This window comes from Numenius arquata, chromosome 7 (assembly GCF_964106895.1).
Source record: "Numenius arquata chromosome 7, bNumArq3.hap1.1, whole genome shotgun sequence".
NCBI lineage: Eukaryota > Metazoa > Chordata > Aves > Charadriiformes > Scolopacidae > Numenius > Numenius arquata.
Window position 1 is genome coordinate 42,069,776 of NC_133582.1, and position 27,832 is coordinate 42,097,607.

Genomic DNA, 27,832 nt, shown 5'->3' on the forward strand with positions numbered 1-27,832 from the left:
AGCCTCAGGCTGTTGTGAGTCATAAACAATTACATGAAACATTGGTTCTGATTACTTTGTTGGTCAGCCATCAAAAAGAGGTGTTCCTACTGCTGAAGTGAGACCAAAAGAGAATTACTCATCAAATAAGCATAGGTACTATAATAATATAAAAATAAGCATGTTTGTATTCTTGATTTATTTAGTATCATTTTATGCTTTGTGATTTTTATCTTGAAATCATTATATATGTGAGTATATATTAACATACAAAGGAAAAGTTTTTTCTGAACTTTGGAGAGTGTTTGACAGTCTAATTTGTGTCCATGAAAATACTGTTACTTAGTGTTTTCCATCCATAATCTTCGCCTTGTTTGAAAGCAAGGGGAGGTACCGTTGTCATATTGCAGAAAGAGGTCAAATACTGTATGTCTCTGTGAAGCACGTTGTAGCTGTAACCGAATCACTGCAGTCAGGTGTTCTGGGTTTGGGAGATTTGTAACAATCCTCTTTTATGTTTGTCATGCTGCATTCTCCCTGTATTTCTCTGCCACCATTGACATTCTGTGCGCTTACAGGATTTGATCTAGCACAGAGCAGGCCCTGAGAAATAAAAATTTGCAAGCATAACAATTCATCTGGTAACACCAGGAATGCAGCGTGATCAATGACACTTTCCATTTTGTGATAGGAATAATTGCTGAAGTAGAGAGGAAATTCAGTAGCTAAGTCTCATTTTCTGTGCCTCCTTGGTGCACTTGGGCTCCCCTCCTACTCCCTTCGACTGATAGGAGGTCGCATGGAAGATGTGGCACAGAACAGCTCAGTGCGGAAGAGCATTTGACCTTCCTTTTGTCGAAGCGCTGCCTTCCCTCACGTTTATACTCCATTACTGCTTAGGAAGCTGACGTACCTCCGCACTGCACCGTGCTGTGACTTGCAGGCTCAGCGCTGATAATAACATGCAACTAAGCGGACAATTTGTATCCCTCAGCTTTTGTGGCAGATAAGCTAATAATGGCCACTAAGTACAGTGCTGTGTCTGATTCTAAGCTACGCTTTTGCTGAATTTCAGCAGCTGGTAAAATATTTTCATCGTGTTATTATGGATAGTATCAGGCGGAAGAATGCGAACCTGATGCCTTTTTGCTGCTTTTAGCGTCTGTGTCACTTCTCCCTTGCAAACACAGTGCTGCAAGGCTGGAATGACCAGCTCTGGATTAGAAACTTAATACCTGTCAGAAGCAAAGTACCAAGAAACATTTCAGCTGTTAAATCTGGAACGGACTCAGTGGAAACCATGGAAAATAGCAGCAACATTTTAGGCCTCTGAAGTCTTAGATCCAGATTTAAAGACATGTCTCAGTCGGCACTTTAAAGGAAACATTAGTTATGCAGTTATGCTTGGATTTGCCTCCCACCTCTCTTTTTGTTTTTATGTAAAATTGTGAAAACGTGCTGATGCACGGCATTTGTAGTTCCCTGCGAATGCATTGCATTAGCTTTTACGGTTAAGATTGCTGTGTGAAATGTTAGATGCAGAAAGATGTTGCTGTGTAAAATGATTAGATGCAGAAAAAAAAGGTCAGTATTTCTGTTTTTTCTTTTCCTCTCTCAAATTCAGCGATCCTCAATACTTAAGCAGAGGACATTTGGCTGAAGAACGGCTCGCAGGCATGGACTGGCAGAAGTAATGTTTGTAACGTGAGGAATATATCCAGAATGCCACATTGCCATGAGGGGAGCATGAGCTCAGCAGACAGCTTTCTGCTGCACTGTATATCACTGACCTGCGGGACCAACCTTTGACAAGATGCAACGCTCTGAATGCCTTTGCTCAGGTTGAGATTTACCTGGAGGACTCTGTCTCCTTCTTCCCCCACGTTAGCAGCGTGGGCTGCAGCGTGCCTGTCATGGCATATGGTGGTGCCTGTCCACCCCTCGTCTCCATCCTGTAGGTATGGTGAGCCTCGCCATGATGCTATTCCCCGTGCTTCTTGGTGTATTGTATAAAGACTGAGGAATGAAGCACTACTGCATTTGGAGGAAATGACGCAGCAGCCACTATTCATGTGGGGAAACCGAAAAAAGGAAAGCTGAAGAGAGTTGTGGGTGATACAAGAGGTAGGAGCAGACTTCCATTTCCAGTCACTCAGTGTTTTGTCTTATCCTTTTTTCTTCATACCTAATTATCTCTGTTCTGTAACATGAAGGTGATAGCACTGCAAAGTACTTTGGCATTTGCAGAGCAGAAGCAGAAGAACACTTCATTTGGTAACTCTTAGGGAGCTTAAGGAAATTGGAGGAGATGGCCTTAGGTGCAAAACAGCTTGCAGAAGGGTTCTGGTGGAGTCCTTGCCACAGCATTGGCCATGGTCCTCTTTAGGAGCTTAACCTTCGTATCAGCTTTGGGGTGCTAAGAGTTTGCTATAATTTCAGATCTCTACAGCCGTAAGGGAGAAGTGTTATCATGCCCAGTTCTCCACCTGTAATTGCCATCTGAAAGCAGGCAGTGGTGGCAGCAGTGCACAGTATTTGTGGAAGTATTGAATTTTATGCAATGCTAGCTTGAAGTCACCTTAAAAATAATCTTTTAACCATAGAATCAGTATAGTAATGCTTATGCTAAAATGTAAACAGTAGATTATAGGCAAGAGTACCAGTTCCTAGGTGGTGTGGTATGCTGCTACTCTGTGTGAAATCTGAAATGAAGCATGGGCTAGCATAGGGCTGGCACCCTCTGCCTCCCCTGAGGATGCAGCAGCATGTGTTCAAGCTGTGGCACAGGAGAAGCTGTGCCTGCAGAGGAGGAGGAGGAGGTTAAAGTACGCATATGGTTTGACAGTACAGCTAATCCGACCTGGTGACTAGCTATCGCCAGGGGGGTTGGCCATGGTTTACAGTCCTGAATAGTCTCCCTCCGCCTCCCATCCCTGTGCTGCTGCTGGGACATCTGACGCTGCAGTGGCCTGATTCAGGGAGCTGAGTGGCAGGAAAGTTTCCCTGTGTTTTGCAGAGCTAATTTTCTGCTAATTTTGCTTCCTGAACTTGTCTCCTGAGACATCAGACAGGTGTTGGTGCTAACATAAGACAGGGTGATGGGAATGCATAGCAAGTGAGGGGGAGTAGAAATGTCCTTTTATGCAGCAGCTGGCTGTTAGGTTCTATTATCTGTACCCTCTGACTGCATCCTGACTCTTCATAACAGCAAATGCCACAAACCCCTGCAAGGGAATATAGGTGTGATAGACACTGCAGTAGGAGATAATAAAATCTGTTTTCTGGTTTTGGTTTTCTTATGAAAACCAGTTGGAAACACATTCGTGTGTATTTAATATAGCAACTGCTCGACTAGAGGATAAAGATAAATCAGTTTATGAACTTAGTGCTGACAAATAGTTGTGAAAACCTTTAGTCTCTCATGTTCTCAATTTCCATCTCACATGGTGGAGACTGTTAATGCTTAGATAGCATTCAGGCTGGCAAGGCGTGCTGGAGGGGCTGAGTAGCTAGCTCAGTAGCTAGCAACAATCTGTGTAAGAGTAGAGAGAGATTTCTTCACATGACCATTAGCACTTAGTAGGAAAGCACTTTGTTTTAGAAGGGCCAGATATGCTACGTTTGACTTCTGATGAACTATTCACAAAAATAATCTTTTCAATGGATTTTGGTCTTTGCTAGGGATAGAGCGAAAAGCTGCTGGAAATTCATTATTTATGCTTAGATGCTTCCTCCTTTTCCAGCCACTTCCCCATACTGAAATACCTGGATGATTTTGCAAGAATCTATTTCCATTCCAATGCATAAACATCTCAGTAAGAATCTAATTATATATTTATTAAATACGCTGGATTATTTGAACCTACGATCCAAGTTTTGTTGGAACAAGAACTTGGAATGGCAGATAAGAAACTTAAAAAAAATCCATCCTGTCTCATCACAGTATGATTGTAGACTCGTAATTTCACCAGGGTTATCTCTGTCAGTGACATTTATAAAGAACAGTTTCACAGTGGGATAGCAAGCAATGTCTTTTCAAACCTGAAGCATCGCTAGAAAATAGCAGAGATCTGATGCCGGACTGTATATTTTTATGCTATAGGATTCACTTGATGATTTATAGAAGCTCCTGTCTATAATTACACATCAGACAGAAAGAAAACCTATTAGGGACCTGCTATGAAGGAATAATTTGTAAATTCCCTCTTCTTTCTCAAATCATAGAGAAACAGCTCTCTCTTATGTGTCAAGGGGGAGGGGGAGGTTATTTTTCACTAATGTCAAGAAGTAACCCTTCCTATACAGCATCCAGTTAACAACAACCCAAGGGTCTGTGCCGTGGAATCTCTTGTACCATCATTTGTGTATGTTTTCTCTCATCATTGCTATTCTTGATGGAGTCTCGGCTTGTTAAGTTCTGCACTGATATGTAAGAAGGTATTATGACTGCTGAAAAGCCTGCATTCTGTAAGGAAAAAAGGGAGTATGGCATCATCTATCTTTCTTTTTTGGTTGTTTGGGTTGTTATTCTTAATCTAGTAATTTTTAGATCAAAATCCTGCAGGTGGTACATGACAAATGGCCTTTTTGCAGAGATTAAATGTGGAATTGTTTGTCAAGTAACTGTATTGGGAAGGATTTTCCATGTGTGTGGGAATATGCAAGGAAAGGCATGACAACATGTGTGTGCTGATTCCTGTTATTCACTGGTGGATCAAGTATAGTGGATTTGGAGTGTATTTGATTTTATAAGTTATTAAAAACTAAGTAGCTTTGTTAGCTAATGTTTCAGTTAAAGGTCAAAGTATCTTCACAATGCATCTCATATATGCTAGATGCTGCTATTTTCTCCAATATATGCCATTTCTCAGTAGTCCTTGAGCCCACTTAATGAACTATGTTGTCACCCTGTGTAAAGTCCTGATCCAGTGAACACATGTACGGTTAGCTTCATTCCTCTGCGGGGGCTTGTGAAGGAAAGCCAGCCACCTACCTAAGATTTTGTGTGATAGGAGCCAAGGTTCATTATGTTTCTCTGACAATAGGGGATCCATTGTGCCACTTCATATGATGATACTGCAAATGCAATACACAGAGTATATCAATATATAAAGTACAAAAGAAAGTCAGAGGTGAAAGATGGCAAATCTTTTTCTTCAGCATACTATCAAAATAAGAGAAACTATCTACGGTCACCCCCATGTTGAAGCTATGTGGGTGCCTGTTCAAAAGAAGTTTGGACAACCTGCCTTAAGGGATGTTGATATCAAGAAAGAGCCAAGCATATAAAAAACAAATACCAAAATCTATCGTTATATCAAAGAGTATCCCATTTGCACAAACTGGCACCCTGGCTAGGACTCTTAGTATACAGTAAAAGGATGTGACCTGCACTGCAGACAGAACTGCTGTTGCTCTCCTGCACCTTCAACTTTTCCAGAAGTTTAGTCTAGAGATTAAGCAAGTACATCCCAGAGATTAAGTACTGCTGGGATGCTCGCATTAGTGCTTATGCTGGCTTACATATTGCAAAATTAATTGCATTTTGTTAATAGCACTTTCCATGTGAATGCTATGTGCACAGTGAAGGGTTAAGTTCAGTCGTGGTGTATTTGTACTGTAAAAAGGAAGAGTTTACTTGCTGGAAAGTGGAGGGCCTGTGTTCTTAGTCCAAACCCCTTCAGCTATCATGAAAAATACTGAAAGGAAAAAAAAGTCAAACGAAAAACCTGATATTCTTTATTATAATTTTAACAACATGAGTAAATTGAAATCTGTAAGCAAAGCAATTACATGAGGAGGGTCTAATAAAGTTGTTCAAGCTACAACCTACTTCGATTGTTGAATCAAACTGAATAAAGCAGGCTGCTTTGATGGGTTTTTAGCTTCCACGAACATAATTGGCAGTGACAACTTCATTTGCTTTAATGGCAGTGGTCTTCTGTGGGCTGGGAATTTCATAATCAGCTGAAAGTAAAAAAAAAAATAAAAATTAAATAAAATTGGTCACTACTACAAATAGGAAAAATCCTGAATGAAGTACTATCTTCAGTTCAGCTGGTGATCTGTCATCAGCTTCAGCAGGATCTGGTTGTGCAGCAGGAAACAAATTTGATATACCATGTCTTTTTCTAATTTGAAAATTAGTAAAAAAATATCACCCTGACCCGAGCAGAAGAGCAAGTCAAAATCTGTGGTTCAGATTCTCAGAGGTCACATGACTAGTGGTGATTAAGGATCTTGAAAAGGCCAACCACTGTAAAGGAGTTTACAGGTTATTCCCAGAGGACAGATGTTAAGAGTCTGAATTACGTTTCTTCACAAAAGGCACAGTCAGTGAGCCATATTCTGTCCTTGGACTTCAGAGCAACTTGTGTGCTTAGGAAGGGACCTTCCCCAGGATCACAGCTTTAATATTTGGACTGTACAGTGGGAGGAGGAGGGATGGCATTATGTACCCAACAACCAATAGCACAGCTGCTTTGCAGCTGTTGATGTAGCCCCCAGATGCTGTAGTAATACCTTTTTAATGTCACATGCCAACTCTTCAGGGAAGTGAGGCTGACAGACCTACTGGTGTATTCCTAAACTCTGTCCTTCCACGGCAGTGCTGGAAACCACCCATCTCCAAAACATCAGGAATCTCTGCACGGCTGGATTTGGGGTGATCTTCCCCTTTGGCAGCTCTTCAAACCTCACCATCTACCACCCAGCCTTATGAAACATGAGAACTACCCTCCTGCTTCCAGCAACCTCACAACCTTTTCCCGGGGAGTGTGTGTTCTCCATCCCTGTGGCACACTTGCTTTTAATGATGAGTACCTGCTTTGTTCTCCATCCAGAAGGCAGTGATACGCAGCAATGTCTTTCTCCAACTGTTGTTTGCTGGTCAGCAGATTTTCACGATCCCGCTGCTGCTGCTCGGTCTCTACCTTGATTTCTCCCATTTCTGCCTCCAGCTTGGAAATGACAGAGCCTAGGTTCTGCAGTTCGATGTCATGCCAGTGCTTGGCATCATATAAAGAGTTCTCTAGACCTCTCTTCTGTAAGGGCAGCACAGCAGACATTAAAACAGTCAGTTTTCATGTGCTTTATAGTGATTTTTATTCAGGTTTGGCCGATGTCTCTATTGAATATGCTTAAGTGGAGATATACTATTTTGAGAATTCCTTTCTTTAGATACTTTGAAAAATGTGTATTATCATTACAAAGGTTGAACTACTTCGGTTACAAGGCACAGATATTCTTCACGTCGAGTACCCGACAATCACAGTGAAATTATTATTGAGTATGAAGACAATGAATATTGAAATTTGGGTCCCAGTTGTCAAATGTGGTATGCTTAGTGCACCACATCAATCAAGAAGAGCCTAGAAATGTCTGGCATCTCTGGAAACAGTATCCACTGGAAAAAGAGATTTATTCTTAAGTCTGCATCCCAAGGTGGGAATGTTTTCCTCGGAAGGCAAGTTGAATTCGCACAGAATATACCCATTGAAAACCCAGCATGACTTACCAAGGTTCTCAAGGATTCGGTTTCTGCTTGCAAGCTCTGTATTTTGCAGGCAGTTTCATGGAACTCGGTTCTGAGGCATTCTACTAGCTCTTCCTCCTGGGTTCGCACGGCAGCAATCGTTTCAGCCTGTTGCTAGTAAAAGATTGCGACTGTCATCCCAGCCTACTCAAATTATGTTTTAGTTTCCTTACATATCAAGCTGACAGTTAGTATTTTCACAGTTTGTGGCACTTCTGACTTTAACTTTGAATCTTGTGTATTAAATCCCTCAGTTGAACAATTCTGGATACTTCTTAGTGTCAAAATGATCATATTTTCTATGCATTTACTGCAAAATGGCTTATACGTATAAGCGTATATATTTTATCTATGTCAACAAAAGCTGTTCAGCATTCATACAAGTAAGTTTAAAATGACCTATGAAAAGAAAATGTTGCTGTAATTCTTTTTGTAGCTATACTACAGTATTTTTTAAAAGTTAAGTGTTTTCATTTAGTCTATTGGATTTCAGAAGTATTCATACCTTGATTTTTCACATAGGATTCTATGAGTCAGAGAGCAAGTCATATCACAGAGGTCAGGAAAATAACTTCTGTTTATTGAATTAAGATATTCTTATGCAATTTCATGCTCTTGTTGCTTGTGGGATTTTTTATGTGTTTAGTTCAGGCTCCTTGAAAATAGGTGAAGGACAAGGTACTATAGTAAAAATAAAATTTCTATACTTTTTAATGAGGACTGAAATCAAGGTTTTCAATCCAGAGCTCTGGGCTCTCTAGCAAATACAATTTCTCAGTCAAAACCTACCTTTCTTCTGGTCGACACTAAAGTTAGACTATGCAAAATACTTCCACTCTGAAAATTCATCTTGACACTGAAAATTCATGCTTTTCTGATTATGGATTCTTTTATTTTAAAAGTATGATCAAATTTTTTAAAAAGTTGAGACCATGCACCAGAAATAATTTTTACAATTTTTTGGTACCATCATGTGAACCCCACATGTTGCTCATTGTGAATGAAATAATCTCAGGTGCAAAAGGTCAGCAGAAACAAATGGGTCATTTAAGTACCAGTTAAGTCTCAAACAGAATTTAGGATTTATGAATCTGTGATGCAGAGGGCTGAATTTCAATCCAAACACCAAAACTGTCCTTTCCAGCAAATTGCACAGAATCTTTATTTTTCAGAAATACTTTCTAGAGACTTACGCTTCAGAGAGACATAACCACTCCTCACTAGTCCTGGTGAACTCAGCCTAGTCATCATGGACATGCCACTCTGGAGTAATTTGTGTCTCCCACGTTGCGTCGAGAGTGTAGTCTGCATATTATTATGGTACAAGGACTATAAATGCCTCTTTTTAAAGAGTTATATTGGGCAGGGAGGGTGCCTTTGAATCTATATCTATAGCCTACACCCATTACCTGAAACCTGGCATCTCTCATCCACAGTTACCGTGCTGGTGGCCCAAATGCTACCTATAGATCCAACTTGCCCTCACCACAGGTGATGTTGAAACTCCTCCAGGAGTTACCTTAAGCTGTCAGGGCTACCTGACATTAGTGATCTGAATGATAGAACAGGCAGATAAAGTAGATGGAGGCGGCCACATCAGGCCCTAAATACTGAGGAGCACACACTGAATGAGCTCTAAAGCTTTTGGTACACACAAGATTTCCCCATCCTCCTTACAGGGTTACCAGCTGAGTTGCCGCAAGAGTCCATGTGGAGGGTGCTGCTGGGCATGACGCTTGGCTTCAGCTTTGGGGTTCCTTCTGTAGAGAAGTGCAGACATAGTCTTTGTGCCCTCTTCACTAGGCAGTTTGTGTTTTCTGGGGGCTCTGCTCTTCCTATTTCTGAGAGGCTCCACAAGGGAAAGGCTATACCGAATTGTGGTGCCCACAAACAACTGGATTAATGGAGGGAGAGGATGAAACCATCCTCATAAATCTTTATCGTTTTGGTGCCTGAGTTTCCTAGGAATGTGTGTATTTCAAGCACATCTGTACAGTTCTGAGCCAGGCATTGTGCAAGAGTGCAGAATCTCTCATTAGTCTGTTTTTCATGGAATCAGGATAATTAAAGGATGATTAGGGATAGAACACCAACATCCAGGGTCTGAGCAACATGATATCTGCAGAAGGAAAGTGACTTTGATAAGCTCTTAAGAGTTCTGGGAATGTGTTAGCAAAGTAGCAAAGAGAGGAGAAACGATTGGCATAATTCACAAGATTTTTCAAAACCTTTTACAAGATCTAGTGTAGGGGATGACAGAGGAAGCTGTGTATTTGTGTGCTCAGGGCAGAGTGTTGCCATTGATCACCAGCTGGTCAAGAGGTAGGACATGAAGAGGAGGACTAAGGTTTAGTTCCATTATGACAGAAGTTTAATACCTTGATGCCTCAAGGTTTACTGCCTTGGAGGTGAATCATGAACGAGAAGGATTTATGGATGGCAGAAAACAATACAGATTAGCAATGAGTAGAGGTAGATGTGTGGAATCAAATTACGTGAATGAACACTGCCACATCATTAAGTAAAGCATTTTTTGGGGAAAGTATTAAGCAGCTTGCATGCCTTACAAGAGTTTAAATTCCTTGTGTCAATTCAGGGAAAGGTTTTGAGCATTATGGACATAAAAGTGCAGAGCTCAAACTGATGGACTGGAGTTTTGAGGTAATTTACTCATCTAAAAAAGTCCCATGTGAAACCCTGTTAGGTATGAATATGAATTGGTATGTTTTCATGGGAATACCCATGAAAGTCTAGTCAGAAGACAAAGCAATTGGCAGAAGAATTGGTCAGAAAATAACAAAAGTACTGCCCTGCCATCTAAGTCAGTGCTAGGACACCATTTGAAATACCTTGGTCTCAAGTGGTCACAGCTATGCCAAAGAGTGGGTGCAGAGAAAGGAAATTAAGGCATTAGGGACCAAGGAAAACTCAAAGAGAGATTTAAGAAAACAGTAATGAAGAGCAAAGGAAAGGAGGGAACTCCTCTCTCTTCTCTGATGTTGCAAAAGAGTGAGGACAAATTTTTCACACTGTGGATAACCAAATGGTGCAACTTAGCCACATAAGATGACATAAGTACACAAGCTTAGTTGGAAAAAGGGCTGGACATAATTAGCAGAACTCTTGTTATCTGTATAAATAGTATTAATCTGAATAGATCTGTATGAGAAACAAAACCATGTAAGATAGAAAACTGCATCATCTGGGTTTACTTAGAGTTATATTTGGGGACCCAAAACCCTAGAATTTCACACCAGAACCTGCTCTGAACTGAAGGTAATCTTTCCAGAAATCTGTGATATTCTGATTCTTCCTCCCATTAAAAAATCAAACCAAAACAGGAACAACTTAAACTAGTACAAGCTTAGACTAAGATGGGTAAGTAGGGATGGGTTAGGTTATGTTCACTTTTTGGTGTTTCTCTGCAGCATCTGGACACTATCAAAGACACAATAGTGGGCTCCAATGATCAGTCTAGTATGAGCTGGCAGTTTTCTCCCCAAATGATGTCTCTCTGCAGCTGAAAGACCAGCTACTGAAGGTATAAAAGAACCGTGAAGAAAGAAGCTCTGAGGGGGTGTTTGCACAGGAGGAGGAGGCAGAACAAGCAGGACAGGAAAGTGGGGACACTGAAGAATTTGGTGCTGTCAGAGTAATGCTCATTTTGCTGAAACCTGGCAGTGGGAAAGGAACAGATTTTCTGGGAAAAGCTTAGGAGGCTACTGAGGATGCTCTGGCTTTTCAGGGCTGCATATGCTTTGTATAGAGGCATTCTCTGGGATCATGTAGTTTTTTACTGTGTCACTCACCTCCTTAGGGCTGTACAAGCTGAAAATCAGGCCCCTGCACACTAAACTTACGAAAACTTACGAGTAACAGTCTGGCCTGCTCACAGACTTGATGGGATCTCTGGGATAAACTCTTCTGGCTGGCTTCTTGTATGCTCCCTAGCACCTTTGGTATCACTGTTGTCACAGGATTTTTTCTTCTATATTTTAAAAATTAACACCTGCTCAGAGCCTCCATATACCTTTGCAGGCGTATTTCTTGCTTTTCTTCTTACAGTTTGGCTTCTACCCTCTACTCCTCTCATAGCAGCTCTCTACCCTGGAACGGGGAGGGGCTATGGTTTTGCTAAATATTTCTGTAGCAAAGCTGTAGTTCTGATTTGGTGTGCCATGATCTGCTATAATAGCCAACTCAGAATGAGACAGCTTGTAAAATATGGGATCGTGCACTGAACTTATGCTTCAACTCTGCAAAAATACTTATTTCAGCCAGCCACTTTGGAAAATGAGTGATCCTTCATGACACAGAAAAAGATGCATGAAAAGACTGTTCCTCTCAGCATCAGGAGAGGAGAGAAGTTTTAAAGGGAATGGCTATTATAAACATTTTTCATTTCTAAATTAATATCCAATTTTCCCACCACTGCCAAAGGAAACAATTTCAAGGAGAAATCCACAAGGAGTCTGTAGCTGTATAATTAGTGTAGAGCAATGTGTTTTGCTCTTTTGATTTATAGACCCCTGTAAATTGTTTAGTGGAGGAATGGCCCCAGTAAGAAGGGTAACAAGTGTGGCTTATCTGACACAGAAGTATCAACTGATTAAGTTTGTTTTTCTCAACCAGCATTTCAGAGCCCTTAGAAGTCTCCCACAGATACCTGTGATATCAGCAGTGTCACTTCCACCACTACTTGACTCTGTGCAGGCCAAGAAAGTCACTGATATTTATGAATGTGTTTTCCAGTGTACTTGGATCAAAATCCTTTAGATTTTTACCATCTTTTTTGTTTCAAGAACAAACCCCAGACACTCAGCCCTCAAAGGTACTGCAGGGTATTAGACAGATTTTGTGTTTGCTTCGAATTCCTTAATGTCGGAGTGGGTTACAGAGCGCTTACCTTCGTACGGAGCAGGGTACCTGTCTCAGCACGATTCTTTTCAATGTCTCTCTCCCAGTGGATTCTGATTTTTTCCAGTATGTCGTCCAGGCCACTTCCCAGGGGAACATCAAGTTCTTCCAGCTGAGACCCAGCAAGCTGCTTGTATAACACCTTCACATCCTTGAACAAAACCAACAGACAGAAGGTGAACTGGACAATTGAATGGTAGCTCCGGAGGGGCTTGAGGAAGAGCCCTGTTGCTTATACAAGCAGAGAGAATCATTAAATGTGGTCCCAAAAGGTGTTTCTGCATGAATCATTTAGTGCACTGGAGGGCTTCTTTTTCAGAGCTGGATTTGGCTTGCTTCTGCACGGGGAGTCTTGCTGGAGTTCCCCTTGGTGGAAGTAGATTGAGACCCTGCCCCAGGGCACTGCCCGGAGCAGCCCGCTCGCAGTGGCAAGTTTCTCCAGCAGTTAGGGCTTGACATACACACACACTGCACACTCAGGACCACAACTATATTGCACTACGTGATAACATCGATATGTATCTACTGGGAGATACAAGTTGTGCAAAACAGCAGGACCTCTAAGGCCTTGCAGCTTGTGTGAGTTGTGTGCTTTTATCATGTGCATGTTAGATGAAGAGCACTCTCCTTTTTTGTGACAGCATTCTGTTCTTTCTTTCCATATAAGTGCTCCAAAAACACGTAAGCAGGAGAGAAATAGTGTGTCTAGAATTGCATGTTTGACGGTAGAACATCAGTTGTACACTGTGTTCAGGAACACAAGAATAAATGAGATTTGCCCATGTATCTGAACTGTCTGGCACCACAATCCTTTTACATCAATCTGTTTGTACGTGCTAAGCCAAAAAAAAAAAAAAAGGTGGTGTAAAAGCATCTGGGAATTGTATTTGTAGGCAGTGGTCCCTGACAGTGACAGTACTGGAAAAAAAGGATGGGCAAGTATATGTGAATTATGAAACTGCAAGAATGAAAAACTCAAAATGTGCCTACTTCAAGTGCACAAAAGCTTCAAAAAGTCTTGTCATGGATTTCCTAGTGGGGGCACTGGAGGAAAGAAAGGTTTGAATTATATGAGGAAAGCCTTTGGGACTTTAGTGTGCCAGAGCTCAGCTGGAGTAATTGCAATAATTGCTCCCAGCCGTTATTCTGTGACTTCTCTTGAGCAGCTTCCCCCGGTGCCACTGCCATTGGAAAACCAGGTCTGTGCTGGGGTGGTTCTGCGAATACTCAGATACTCCCAGCAGGTAAAGAAAGGAACATCCTTCCACGCTGCAAGGGCTCTCTGCTGGCTAAATGCAGAGTGATAGGAGCTATTGAAAGCTGTTATTCTCATTGTGCCATATACATATGGGTAGAGAACAGCATCAGTGCCAACTTTTCTGGTCTCACAGCAATCATTGCAATACACGGAGGTTTAAAGGGGATCTTGTGTATTTCTATCAATTTTGTGTTTATCTAAAACAGCTTCCATCTTTCTCATGCCATGCGGTGGTGCTGAAGCCACTGATTATTTTCCGTAAAATGCCAGCCTTGGGATTAGACTCATGAAAGTAGGGAGGGAATGAAGCAACCTCATCTTGGCAACTCAAGCCTCCATATGCCTGCCAGTGTTGCAGAAATCTTATGGTTGGAGAAATAAACCATAAGAAATATAAGATAGAATAGTGCCTTGCTTTCACGAGCCATCTCAACTCAAGCTCTCTTTTATTTTTGAGGCATCAGCACAATTGCTTGCTGTCCCTTATGTGGGATTAGTAGTAGCTCCATATTCGAGCCGCCATCAGTAAAGATGCTGATTTGGGTCAGATCCTGAAACCCCTGCTGAAGGAGTTCATGCAAATAGTGCTGGTGAATGTAATGAGTAAGTGGGAAGGTATCACAAAATTGGGTAATAATGGGCTTCCCTTCCAGCTGCCTGTCCCTGTGACTTGCTTCAGTGTTGTGTTGCTCAGGAGAGACTCGGTTTGGGGAACTGAGCAGCTTGCTAAGCCAAGCAGGAGTTTTTCAGAAGAGCCCGGTTAATGCTCGGTATTAGTGCAGCAGGACCAGAGCTTGTTCCATGCGCAGACATTTTCTCTTTACATCTCTGGCTGAGAATCAGACTTCACTGTTGAGATGTCCACATATGTGACCTGTGACCATCATGTGGTGTCTAGCAAGAAAATGAACTGATGACGTCATATTTATCAGACAAGAAAGATTTAAAACTTAAATGTAATTAATTTGATTATGCCTCAGAGGTTAGTGCTTTAAGTTAACACAGAAGAGAGAAACAGGAGTAGTTTTCAGGACAATTCCCCCACCCAGACATGGCAGGTGGAGCTTTTTAGTGCTTGTGTTGTGCTAGATATATGATACCAACCCGATGAAACAGGTACACATTGGCTTTGCAGTGTCCCAAGTCTGGACTTACTTCTTCGTGATTCTTTGACAGCAAAGCTAGTTCTTCCTTCATGCTCTCTATCTGACTCTCCAGATCCATTTTAGTTAAATTAGCATCATCAATCACTTTATATAGGGAATTAATTTCATCTTCCACTGCCTTTCTGAATGGCTGCTCATTTTCATACCTGCAGAGAAAAAAAACCACCCAAAACTTAATACAGCACAGCTCAGCAAGAAACACCTGCATTTTTTTAAATGGCACCATTGTGCTAATTAGCTCATGTGTCCCAGTCAGAGGCACAGAAACATGGAAAATATACTTTGCTCTCACCTTGTCTTGCTATACTTCAATTTAACTGCCTGAAGTACGCTGTCATTAACTGAGAGTGTAATAAAACAGGCCAAGTTAGCATTCTGTGCTATGGTGGTTATCAGCCTGATAGGATTCCTGAATAAACACGGAGAGGCATGTGGTCTCTTGTTAGACCTGGTATTTATATACAGTGTGACTATGGGTGGCTTTTTCTCCGTTTGCTTGGCTGTAAAATGAGACTAACTGCTCATTTGTCTACATAAGAACTATTCAGAGCTATGGTTAAAGAAAACAGTGCATATAAAGCATTACTTTTACTAATGAACGTGCTGATGGAGGTCTGGTCTATGTTCCAGGGTCCCAGCCCATCCTGAAGACCAAATCCTAGCAGCATCAAAATAAATAGGAAACTTGAGCAATTGGTTTGTCAACTAGGATTGCTGTTAAAGGAAACATCTTGTTTCTAGACCATGGCTGCAGTGGTAGGGAAAATTGTGGCAGGCAGTTGCTAGTCTGCAGCACTGCTTGCTGCGTTGCTCTCGTTTGTACCTTTTCATTTTAGACTTCCCATTGAAAATGTGGCTGGTTGCATGACGAATCTCCTTGGCTGGGAGTCTTTTGTGTCAAACCCAGCCAGCCAGGGAACCTGGTGGCCAGGGACGTTAGACAGGGGGGATGGCAGGTTAGATGTGAGCCAATTTCATAACCGAGTCCTGCACTCTACCCCTTGAGAGCCACCTTTGCTGCTGGGAGTTCAACAGCCTGGGAAAGAGGCAACTGATCCCAGAGCTTTTGCTATGCAGTGGATTGATTTGACATTTTTTTTGTTATGTAGACTGCTTGTCCAATTCAGCTGACATTTTTAAACCATATTTTTTAAATTACTTAAAGTATGAGTGTAGCTTGCTGGATTTAAAGCCACAAAATGAATAGCACAGAGTTGTACCTTTCTGAAATAAAAGGCAAACCTAAGAACATGATTAACACATGGTTTCATATGATTAAATAAAATAACACCATGGAGAGACAGAAGTTTAAGGGATGATAAAAATCATAGGAAATAAAAATCAGTTAGTTTGAAATGAAGTTAGTGTGTCAGATCTTGCAAAAAGCTATTTGTAAATGAACAAGTCCAGTACCAATAAAGGCTAGAAGGATCATCAGGCCTTCTGAGTAAAATTTAAAGAGCTTCATGCGCTCATGTACAAGAGTATTAGGCTTTGCATGTGGAAAAATGTTAAAAAAGTAGTTTGTCAGTATTTAAAATCTCCTTTTACTATTAATTTCTCTCAATAAAGACAGAGAAAATCAGTGTAGCCCACTTCTGTTTTCTTATCTGATGTTTCCACACTGACATTTGTAGTGGTACAGTTTTTGCTTTTCAGCTGCTGCAGTAGAATGATTTTTACTTCCAAAACCACTTGTGTGGCACTGCAAATTAAAATTAATAATCACATAAACGTTTGCCTTTATAAAATGTCAACCCAAATTTGAATGAATACTGACCTCTCAGTAAGAGATCAATGTCTGTATATCAAAGAATAGCTTAAGTAATTTTCTAGTGCACATTTTTGTTACTATAAATCTTCCAAATCTTCCACAATAATGTTAGCATCATAATTATTTTGCCCAAGTCAGGTGGTTGAATATTGAACTTAAAGGAACGAGCCCATTCTACTCACTAAGCATCACTCCCCTATAGAGTAAGCATTTGTCAAGGCAGAGTTTAAAAGAAAGTGGCCAGCTAGGTGCCACCACAAGACTACCTGTCTTTAAAATCTTCAGCACAGGCTTGAATGTTCTCGGTGTGTAGCATAAGACGAGCATTTTCAAGGACTGCTTCGCCCACCTAGAAGAGACAACAGAGTCAAGCTTCAGCACATTAGCTACATGCACTGTACATGTGTCTTAAGCAGATGTATAGCTTTGATTCTGAAAATAATCCTTTAGCCTAGGGCTGTTCAAGTCACTAATTCCAGATAATTTATTGACATTTTGTACATAAAAATCCAAAAATTCTTTGCAAATAGGTGGTAATTTGTCATCAAACCGTTCATTGCTCCTAAGCATTCATCTTCTTGTGGAAACATGTTTGTCAGCTGGACGCAAGGGACAAAATTCATTCCTGTGTACAAGGTACTTCCATCATTTAAGTCCCACCTATATTTTCTACATAGAGTTTTAAGTTTAAGTTTTCCAGATCTAGTTTAAGTAGCACTTAATGCAGTTCCTATTCTACTTCCCGTATCAGCAGTCCTCTTCAGGATCATCCTCTTCAGTGAGCCAAGGAATAGTTGTTGCTCGTGCCCCCTGCGAGCTGTCCTCAGCTCCCAGAGCATCGTTTTTCTTCTCTGATGGGATCCTGTAAGCTCTTGAAATAGATAGGAGGCCTGAGAAGCAGGCAGTCTTCAAAGATTATTACACTGAATGTGCAATGCTTTGGAAAGATTGTGCAAACAAGACTGTGGTATCATTGTTATGCCTCTGGGGTGTATCTTTAACACCCAGCAGGCACTTGAGGGGTAAGCAAACCTGAAAGGGTTGTGACACAGCAGCCTGTTGTGATTCGAGAAGGTGATATAAAATGACAAAAGATAAAAAAGACCACTGCCTGCCCAGGAGTCACATGAGCACTGAGATATGGAGGTGACCAAAGACATGCTGAAATTGGTACCAGGCTTCGAGTGATCAGCTCTGCAACTAAATAGCTGGGGGCTCCAGCCATCACATGGTCCATGCCATTGCTCTGGAGGAGCTAAACTGAACATCTCTTTGGTCTATTTCAGGAGATACCCTTGGAGAGTTGCAGTTGAAACTCAACCACCACATGAATAAGAGCAGCTTTTTAAGCAGGCCAGAATAGCTCTTGAAGCAGAAATCTTTCTTTAGATAATTAAGTCTGCAACTAAATGAGATTGCAAATCCCCCGAAGCATTCCACTTCCCCGAGGTGCAAGAGGCCATGCAATGTGGAGACATAAAGGCTGTGTCCAGACAAGTTATCTCAAGTACTGCAAGTGGGATCATTGCCTTAGTATGGTCCTACCTGCCCTTTAGCCTGCTGCTTGGTGACAGAGTGGAGGTGGAGATGCAAGGCTGAAGCAGTTCTACATGGTAATTAACATTCACCCTCATAATTAACATTCACCCTCACGACAACTGGCTTCCTGCTTATTGTCTTCCAAATGCTTGGACAAACAAATCTGAAGTATGTGAAGGCATCTGATAAGGAGAGATCTGGAGGAATAACCGATTCCTCACATTGAGAGTCCATAATGGATCATGAAATTAAAAGCGCTCTACATCTTTTAAGTCAGAGAAGGCACAAGAGTTAAAAAAGAGAGTTAAAAAGTTTGCTTACTTCCCTCCTGCTGTTAAGAACAAAAGGGGAAGGTGGCTGTGGCTGGAAGCGTGAGGCCAGAGCTCCGTTCCTGCCAGCTCCAGCTCAGCTTGGCTTCCAAAGGAAACAGAGCTTATGCCATTGCGTGGGCGGCCAATTTTTCTTTAATAACTGTGGGATTTCTTGGCCAGTTCCAACCTATATGATAGAGGGGTAGCCCATCTCAGGGACACACAGTTCCGACACGTTTCATGCAAATGGCATTCAGACAGAGGAGAGACGTCCTGTGAATGCTGCCACTGGCAAAAAAGCCCCAGTTTAGGCATGAGAGAATTAGAGAGAGCAGTGAATGAACAGGAGTCAGAAATGTTTTGAAAGCCACAGAGGTGGGCAAAGAGATGGTATCTGACAGCACACCAGACAGCCCCGCCATGCAGCACAGAAGTACAGAAGACCTTTATGTTCTCTTTTGCACACAGAACTGGCTCATCTTCATCGTTCAACCCCCTTTTTCCTTCTCTTTGTTTTTTGGAACCCCGCTTTATCCTTTTTCCTTCTCTTTGTTTTTTGGAACCCCGCTTTACCAGCACTGGCCTAACCCCGCAGCCCCTAGTTCATCCCTTTTGGGGGCATTTCACAGTGGCTGGGCAGAGTTGGGATTTTGGGTCTGTGCTGCTCTGCTGTCCTCAGGTCCCCTTGCACCAGGAGACCTGTGTTTCTCCTGAAAGATGGAGAAAAGACAAGTGGTTTTTACACGGCAGCAACATGGAGGTAGAGGCAGTTCTTTGATCCCAGCTCTGAATTCTTGGTTGGGTTTTTTTCTTTTTTTTCTCTTTTCTTTTTTCCTACATAAATTATTTTGTCTTCCTGCCAACTCATAAATGTATGGATTGTCAGGGAAGCTTTTATTTTTTTCCTAGGCTCAATCAGGGTGCAGAAACGCTGCCCCATGAGTTGCCCTGCCCTGTCAAAACAAGCCCGTTTGCCTCTGGCAGTGAGCCTCTGCAGTTTCAATATCTGACCTAAAGTCTGATGAAAATGAATGTCTTTGAGGGAATTGGGAACATCACATGAGCAAAAGTAATACTAAATCCTGTGAGCTGTACAGTGCCACTCAGAGTTATGTTAATGGCTAACTTTAGAGGCTGAATTTTGTGTAAAATGGGTTTTGTGCTGCATCAAAAGTAGAAGCAGGAAGTAGCTGGTGATTTTCTGTTGTTTGGATTTCTGCTTCTCTGCAGAGGAAAACTAGTTTTTAGAAGTGCTTTTCAATAGTAATCTTGTGGCTTTATTGAAGCATTTGAGGTGACCTCTTACCTGCACCATAAGAGGATGTCTCTACCAGAGCCCTGGTATCAAAATCCTGAGGAGTGGGTTAATATCCAACTCTCTTCTTCATAGACCATCAGCTAATGCCAAATGTTCAGTGAGAAAGTGCAGGGCTTTCCAAAACTACACACAAACCTGAACTGTGCCACGTTAACAAAAAATGGTATTAAAAAGTCTAATGTTTGGAAGGCTGCAGGGATGAGCACTGTAGTGGGAGCAGCAGGCATTAGCCTTTCAGCCCTCCTGGAGATGAGCTGTGAATGCTTTAAATCTGACAGCGAACCTGAAGGATGAATAATTACATGGTAGTTTCTATGTAGAAAGCAGATTTCCTGAAAAATTCTCCCTGATTTGCATGAGTTGAGAAAGGCCTGTTCTAGGCTTGAGAAGAAGAGATGTAAGACTTCCCTCTAGTGGCCCTTTTGTTTGATTTAATTCTCCTGATAATCAACAGCTGGATGCAAACCTGCAGCATTAGTGAGATGGATTCATAGCCACTCTGCTGACACACGTACTAAAGCACATGATGCAGCAGTTTAGGAAACACCCTTCTTTGTGTCCATTGGAAATGAGAGGGCTCACAATGCTGCAACCACTTGGACGTTGCCTCCTCCGCTTGTAAAGCAGAAGGCAACGCTGTCCTGCCTCGCAGGGCTTCTGGGAGGCTTAATTCACTGGTGCTCTTGTGGCACTGTGCAAGACAGGAGGTGTTATCAAAATGCAAATATTATTACTAATAATAGCTCCTTTAAGTCACGTATTGTCTTTCAACACTTGCATCTGTGATGCGCATACACCTTTGGAACATGATTTTTTTTCAGCTCTTGAATTAACACTGAATATTTGTGGTATAAAACATCTTAATTAGAAAGCAGCAACAATTTTGTTTGATTTCACTGTGATTTTATGGACATGAAAATGCAATTTTAATTTTTAGCAAAAAAAATCTTATCAAAATATGCATCAGCATACTGGGCCATTTACTGGGTTATTATTGGCAACAAGGAACACCAGCTGCCTCAAGGGAGCTTGCAAACTCCAGCCTTGATGAAGTGTGATGGGATACAGACATTTACTGGGAGAACTTATCCCTGGAGGCTGGCAACTTTTGGCTTTTAACAGAGATCTGACCAAGTTTGGAATTGCAAGATTTACCGTACCTTCTAATTCTTCGCTGTGCTTTATTGATAAATTTGTGTAGTTTCGCTATTCTTTTGAATTCCTAATCCCTTTCTGAATGCTGCTAAATTTGTGGCCTCAGGTGTGGCCTGTGATAATGAATCTCATGGTTTAATTATTCATGTAATGGAAAATTATCTGGCTTTTAAGTTCACTTCAGTTAAAGCAAATGATGCCTCTGTGGAGAAAGATCAGAAGACGCTGGTCTAGCCTTTCCTTCCACACACAGAAAGAAAAAATGGATAATCAGCCTGTGGCCTCCAACACATTTTAATTCACAGCTAAATCAGGCTACAAGCATGTGTCTCATGTTATGTTACATGTCATGTAACTCAGCGTCTGCTGCTCAGATGCCATCAAGCAGTAAACTCATAATGCTTTCAGTCATGCTTTCCATGTCGAACCCCTTCTTAGAGCCTAAAGGGGGAAAACATGAAGGCAGCAACAGTGGCATTTGGCGCATCACTGTGGGAATGGTAATACTTGGAGAGAGGCTGGGAAGATCGATGGGTCCTTTGCTGATTCCTGCTGCATCCAAGAAAATATGACTTAATTTATATGTCACATATTTTATAAGTAAACAGAACTGCATCAAAGAATGCTTGGTTTTCAAAGCAGGAGATACCTTCTAAAGAAATGATCTGTAAAAACTGTAATGTTGCCTAAGCACAAGGAGAAAACTGACTCACCCACCTCACAGCTGTATGTGAAGGTACTCCAAGGTTACACTGTTGGAGGTGGCTAAGAGGACATAATTAAAACAAATTTTTTGCCATCCTCTGTATGGTGGTTGACCAAGCTCTGTCCCGGTTTTTGGGAGCTTGTTGTGCCCTCAGATTAGTAGCGGAATGCTATTTTGGCCGTTTGCAGGCATTAATCATGCACTGTGTTGTGTTAGAGTGTGTTACACATAATACTCAGCAGCTCTCCTGGCCCCACAGCAAATAAATTACCGAGCGCGAGTCCAAATGTGGTGATTCCCGGGGCTTTCAGTCCTGTATATTCTCCAGGCTTAATATTAACACTGAGTAAGCGCTGACAGTAAGGCCAGGTGCAAATAAAAGTATCTCTATAGAAAACTCCGGTGATCTCTCAAATGCTCCCAACCATGCACAGGAGTCACAGCAGGGATAAAATTGGTCCAGGACATTTATTCCTTCTTCTGCTTCTGTGTTTACCCCTGTGATCTGAACTGCGCTATGGGCCATCTCATAGACAAAATAAATCTCTGTCTCCCACTCAGCCGTAATTGAACGGTCACGGAGGCTGAGCTACCCTCTTCTCTCCATAAACTTGCTGAGATTATTTCAAGTGTCTGCTTTTCCCAGGTGCCGCCCTGCTCTCTGGAAAGGAATTACCATTGCAAACAACCTCCTCTTCTGCAGAAGAGACACATTTGATTAGAGAGAGAATTTTCCACAAGAAGACCGGGATGAAGCCTGGAGAAAAGAAGTATGCCGCAGGTAAAATGAGATGAATTTGTATTTCTGTCACATGAATTCCTCTCCTCAAGGATTTCTCATTTCCCTCTTTTCCTGCAAAAATCCTCCCATTTTGTGCCCGTCCCAATTAGTGTGTGTCCACCTGCTCTACTAAAAAACAGCTGCCCAGGCGGATAATTAATGCTGTGAGCTGGATAGTGGCTTCCCATCATTCAGCTCCTGTTAGTAATCCCCTGCTGCAGTATAGCAGCAATAGCTCTGACAATTGCAATGAAACATGAGTGTTTTTTCCCCCTGAGGGACCCTCCACTTGTATCCTCTGAGTCACTTGTTGCCACATTTTTCCCCCTAGCTCTGTGTTTGGGAGAAATGCTGGCACCCAGTTTTTATTGCTGGGAGGACAACTACCTGAAATTTGGGATACTGGAGCACATCCCAGGAAGGGCGGGAGGGAACCAGGACCTCGAGTCTGCTGGCGTCTCTCCTACCTTACTGCAGAGATGGGGTGACATTTCTGATTTTGGGACCAGGAGCGTCCTATGTGGCTGTATCCTTGCCTTCTCACTAGCAGGGCGAGAGGAAGGGGCTCCTGTTGAGACCTCCCCACTCCCACTCCCCCAGTTGTGTATTTTTATTTGCTGCTTCTTGTTCAAAATCTGTTCCTATCATAGGCATTGAGGTTAAAACAGGTGGTGGCTCAAGTGGCTTTCTGCCCCAAAACTTTGGCAGCTGCTTCATGCGAATGGCACTGAGGGGTTTATGGCTGCTGAGCATCCCTCCTGGCCGAAAGCATGGGGCTGGCTGGGAATCAAATGAATCCTCAGATTTTGCAGGAGGCTGAAAAAAGGATATGTCACATTAAGGCAGATGTGGACATCTACAGAAAAATCTAAATATATTTACAAAAATTACATCTAGAACTCTATCTGCCAGGTATCTCTCATTTCTGTTACACTTCGCTCCCAAAGAACCTTTTACTTTTCCTACTGGGACGTGTTGTGGCAGGAGGATACAGACTTTGTGTGATTGCAGCCGTTTCTGTGGCAACTGATTTTGATGTTGTTTTAATAAATGTGACAGTTTCCGTGTTGATGCTGGCATACCTTTGCCAATTAGCTGCAGGATGAATGAGTTAATTGCTGTTTGGGCTGGATGAGGTCTTACTTTCATTTTTGGTTAGATGCTGAATATAAAAAAAATCAAAGAAACTTATTAGTCAGAATCGTACATAACAGCTCAGAAAGTCAAAATCCACTAAGTGATGCCTCTTTTATTGATTTAATTGAAGTAATTTGGAAAACTTGATGTTCTCTTTAATGTGGTTTAATGGCTAAATAGATACAGATGATGCTAATCTTTTTATCTTATTTTCTATCATACATGCAAATGCTATTACTGCATAGCTTTATTTTTCTGATTTTATAAAACGAGCCCAACATTCAAGCTAGATTTCATTATGAGCTACTCTTATTTACTCATAAGAAAGGGAGGTAGAGGCAAGATGGCAGGATGACAATGTAAAGAAAGCTTAATAGGAAAGCAGTTTGGATGAAAAATTATTATTACATGAGTAGGTTCATCTGCACTACAATGTTGGAGCTTCATATAAAGAAAAATCAGTCCTTCCTAAGTACGTACGGTCCTACTTTTTTGGTCTTAACCATAAGCCCCAGTACGTTTTATAGGTGAGGTCTACAGGTGCAAAATGGGAGACTCGTCTGGAAAACATGGGATGGCAGCTGCAAATCATTAACCCCCCATCTCACATCAAAGTCCCCATCTACCTCAGCAAGATGAAAACGTTCAAGAGTAGTGCTTTTTGTAGGCACCCCAGATTCACGGAACCCATTGCCTTCAGCAGCCAGTCTTTTCAGGACACTTTATAGGATTAGCGGCAGCAATGTCATTTACCAATACAAAAAGGTAACAACTTTAAAAGTTGGTGTTTAACTGGGTGTTTCTGCTGACATGATCTTTCTACAGGAATTTATGCTGCCGCACTCAAGGTTCCGACCACATTTGTAGGGTTCTGGGTGAAGACCTGCCCTAAAAATGCACCCCCTTTCCTATGCCAGAGGTAAAACTCTGGCCAGCCCAAGGGAAAACACAGGATTGTCTCAAGGAACTTAAAGCTGGCTTTCAGGCTCTCTGAAGACCTGCCGATGGAATTTTCTGCGCCTGCACAAGGACTGCCAGGAAGAGACATGCAAGATGCCTGGCACCAACTCTTTGGGGTCCCATCCACTCCTGCTGGCTGGGAGTTGAGGAGCTGGCACTTGCAAGGTGCACCGAGACCTCGGGGGACAGAGCCCCATGCTCCCTGCAAGCAGAACATCACCCTGCAAAGTCTTACTGGTCAGCAAAAGAAACTATTTCTTGTCCACGAGGGCGATGCAAACACCATTTCACACAGCCCCCACCTCCAGTAAACACTTTCCCAGAGAACCCACAGCCTGTGCCATACGGAGAAGGTGGGAAAAAGAGATGGCGGGACAACAACAAAGAGAGGGGAAGGAGTCACTCATTTGTAGCCATGTAATTATTATTTAAATAAATAGAGCTTTTGAAAATGTGATTAAGCAAACGAGGGAATAAAGTAAAAATCTGAATTGCTAATTAAAAAAAAAACCCAACGTGCTTGTAATGATATCATGTTGAGGGATAAACTAATTCAGTCCTAGCAGTTTTCTTTTAATAATTTTGATTCTCAGAGTAATAACCACAGCTAAGAAAAAAAATAATAATTAAAAAAAAAAATCACCCATTTTAATCAGCCCAGACTATCGCGCCTTGGGGTGCATTTCAATCGGCCCCATGCGCAGGATGCCTGAGGCAATTCTCCTGCTTAATTGGCATTTTCCACAACACACTGTGAAATGATAATGCTAATTATCATGAAGATAGATTTAAACCCCTCTGTCTAGGGCACTGCGCCTTGAAATCAGGCGGCATTCATCATCAGCATCAACCCTTGCCGCTCAGGGTTGCTAATGACTCGTGAAGCTCCCTCCGTCCCCCCTGCTGCCAACAGCGCTCCTGCTCACCTGATGGTAAATCGCCTCCCAGTTCTCCCGCAGCGCTCCCCAGCTGCCCACGCTGGCTGCTTTCTTGTCCAGGTAGACTCTGATATGCTCCTCCAGCTCCTGGTTGACCTGCTCGAGAGCTCGCACCTTCTCGATGTACTCCACCAAGCAGCCATTCAGGCTCTCATAGGAAAGAGCCCTGCCCTTCTCCAACCCTGGGGCCAAGGGCACAGTGGCAGCGGAGCTGCGCAGACCCTGGAGGAAGACGCTGCTGATGCCCAGGGCTCTGCGGGACACTCGGGTGCCCAAGCTGCTCACTCCACCAGTGGGGACGGTGCCCACATAGACACCGGGGGGTCTTGACAGGCTCACTCCACCCCCGGTGCTCACCCGGCGGCCGGGTGGCCCCGAGCTCTCGGCCGTGGAGGAAGAGGGCTGCTGCCCCAAGAAGGACGACCGGCGCCTCGGCAAGGGCATGCTGCCTCTCCAGCCCACCGAGCGCCACCACTCAGCCCAGCCACCTTCGCCCCACACTGGCGGGAGGGATGTGCCGAGCCCAGCAGGTTGGGGCTCGCATGGGGGTTTCGGCTTTGTGCGACGGCTTTCTGGAAGGGAGGCTTTGTCCTGCCCGGGAGCGCGCGTCACATTGTCCGGGCGGCCGCTGGGTCAGCAATCCCATTTCAGGGGAAATCTCCCTGCTGCTGCTGCTGCAAATGTGGCAGATGAAAAGCACAATGGTGTTTACAGGGACAGCAGGATGGGGATTCAGTACAATGTACGTGTTAAAATACCAGCGGTGTTTTCTACACTGACACCCAGATGGTTTCCTACCCTTATCCCTGCAGGTATCTAGACATATATTACAAATGCATTGGCCGCTCATGCTCATGCTTGCTCCAGAGTCTCCTGCAGCAAGATGTTACCTCAAGTTAGCAAAACTCAAAGATTTGAGGGGCCGGCAGGGCCATAGCTGAGCCAAACCAGCCTTTCGCTGCCGCAGAGCTGTGAATACTCCCTTGGCCCTGCTTCAGCTTCTGGACTCCTCTGTGCTTTGGCTTCAGCACCCCCCGACCAAGGCACGCTGCCCCAAACCCAGCAGATTTTTAAGTAGGGACAAGCACTCTCATGTCTACCCCTGTTCAGTTTAACATCAAATTGCACTTGGTCTGTTCAACAAGGGCCCATTTCACTTTGACTGCATAACGTGGCGACAAAGTGAGGCAACTGTGAACCTAAAGAAAAGGGGAAAACAATCCCTGAGACTTATTTCAGGGGGTGGGGGAGTTTGCCCCTGCTCTTCTTTTTGTGTCGCTCCTCTTTATTGACTAGTGATCTGGTGGGTAGTTTATATATACATAAGCAGGATGTGTGCATGGTACAGTGGGATCTTTCACCATGCAATGTTAGGTATAGCTTTTTTTACCTACACACAGGATGCTTCACAACCAGGATGCCAGATTTGTCCCAATATAGGATTACCATCTGCGCATCTTTGTAGGCATGCCTGTAACGTGCTGATGTTGGGCATTGCCCTGATGCGCTATAGGTTTGTGAGTCTTTGGCGAGATGGAATATAATCAGAAATCTATGTCTTCCATGAGTGCCTAATACTGGCTCACTGGGTTTGCGGCTGGAGTTTGTTTCGGTTGTTTTTGAAGTCTGAGAAGTGCGAGACTGCCTACAGTCAGGTCACCATTTCCCAGCTGTGTGAAGCCTGGGACTAGTGCAGCATCTCACAGCTTTGCAAATATTTTTTGTCCAGTTTCTAGGCATTCTGCATTTAGACTACCAAGCAAACTGTGCTGGCTAAATGAGAGGAATCCTCTGGTATTTCTTACACAACATTTTCAGGGTATTTGCTCTGTGTCAAATGAAAAAAAAAAAAAATCTGCCTTGCAAAAGCAATACTGCATACAGAAAACAAATGTAAAAATATGGACTTTTTTTGCAAAGAACTAAATTTAGTTCTCCGTAACCTTGTTCTCTCTTTCCACCTCCCTGATGAAATAGAAGATGAAGGTCCTCATGGGATTGCTTTCTTGGTAAGACCCTCAGGAAGTTTTTACTCTATAATCAACCAGTGATTTCCAGGAGGCTGTGTAGTATTTGATCATGAGGACTGCAGATATCACATTGCGTAGTGTTTATCCCACAGTGAAAAGATACATTCCCAAAGTTCCCGTCCATGTTCATACACAGCCATGTCTTCCTGCCTGCCCCGGTCACCTCGTAGGGAAGCAGTGCATTATTCTCTGATTCTAAGCAGAAAATCAAATATTGAAGAGAGCCCCTATGACATTAGAATTTTCTAATTTTAGGAAGCCTGCATTCAGATTTGTGTCTCAGCACAGTACTAGTGCACGTGTTGGACAGGGAGAAAGGAGGGATGACA

General features: G+C 42.7%; 1 protein-coding gene across 1 annotated transcript; it reads right to left on the minus strand.

Annotated features, from left to right (window-relative positions):
• Positions 1-5,860: 5,860 nt before the first annotated feature.
• BFSP2 (beaded filament structural protein 2) lies at positions 5,861-25,917 on the minus strand. Its single transcript, XM_074150873.1, has 7 exons — positions 25,462-25,917; positions 16,895-16,977; positions 14,844-15,000; positions 12,420-12,581; positions 7,496-7,627; positions 6,806-7,022; positions 5,861-5,946 (listed from the first exon to the last, which is right to left on the minus strand). The coding sequence occupies exons 1-7, from the start codon at positions 25,915-25,917 to the stop codon at positions 5,861-5,863; spliced, it is 1,293 nt and encodes a 430-aa protein (XP_074006974.1).
• Positions 25,918-27,832: the final 1,915 nt, after the last annotated feature.

Excerpts from the sequence above, each read along its gene's own strand:
- BFSP2 (XM_074150873.1), bottom strand. The coding sequence starts at position 25,917 with ATGCCCTTGCCGAGGCGCCGGTCGTCCTTCTTGGGGCAGCAGCCCTCT. Across the intron at positions 7,023-7,495 it reads CCGAATCCTTGAGAACCTTG|AAGAGAGGTCTAGAGAACTC; the intron begins GTAAGTCATGCT and ends CTGCCCTTACAG. Across the intron at positions 5,947-6,805 it reads CCTTCTGGATGGAGAACAAA|CTGATTATGAAATTCCCAGC; the intron begins GCAGGTACTCAT and ends TTTTACTTTCAG.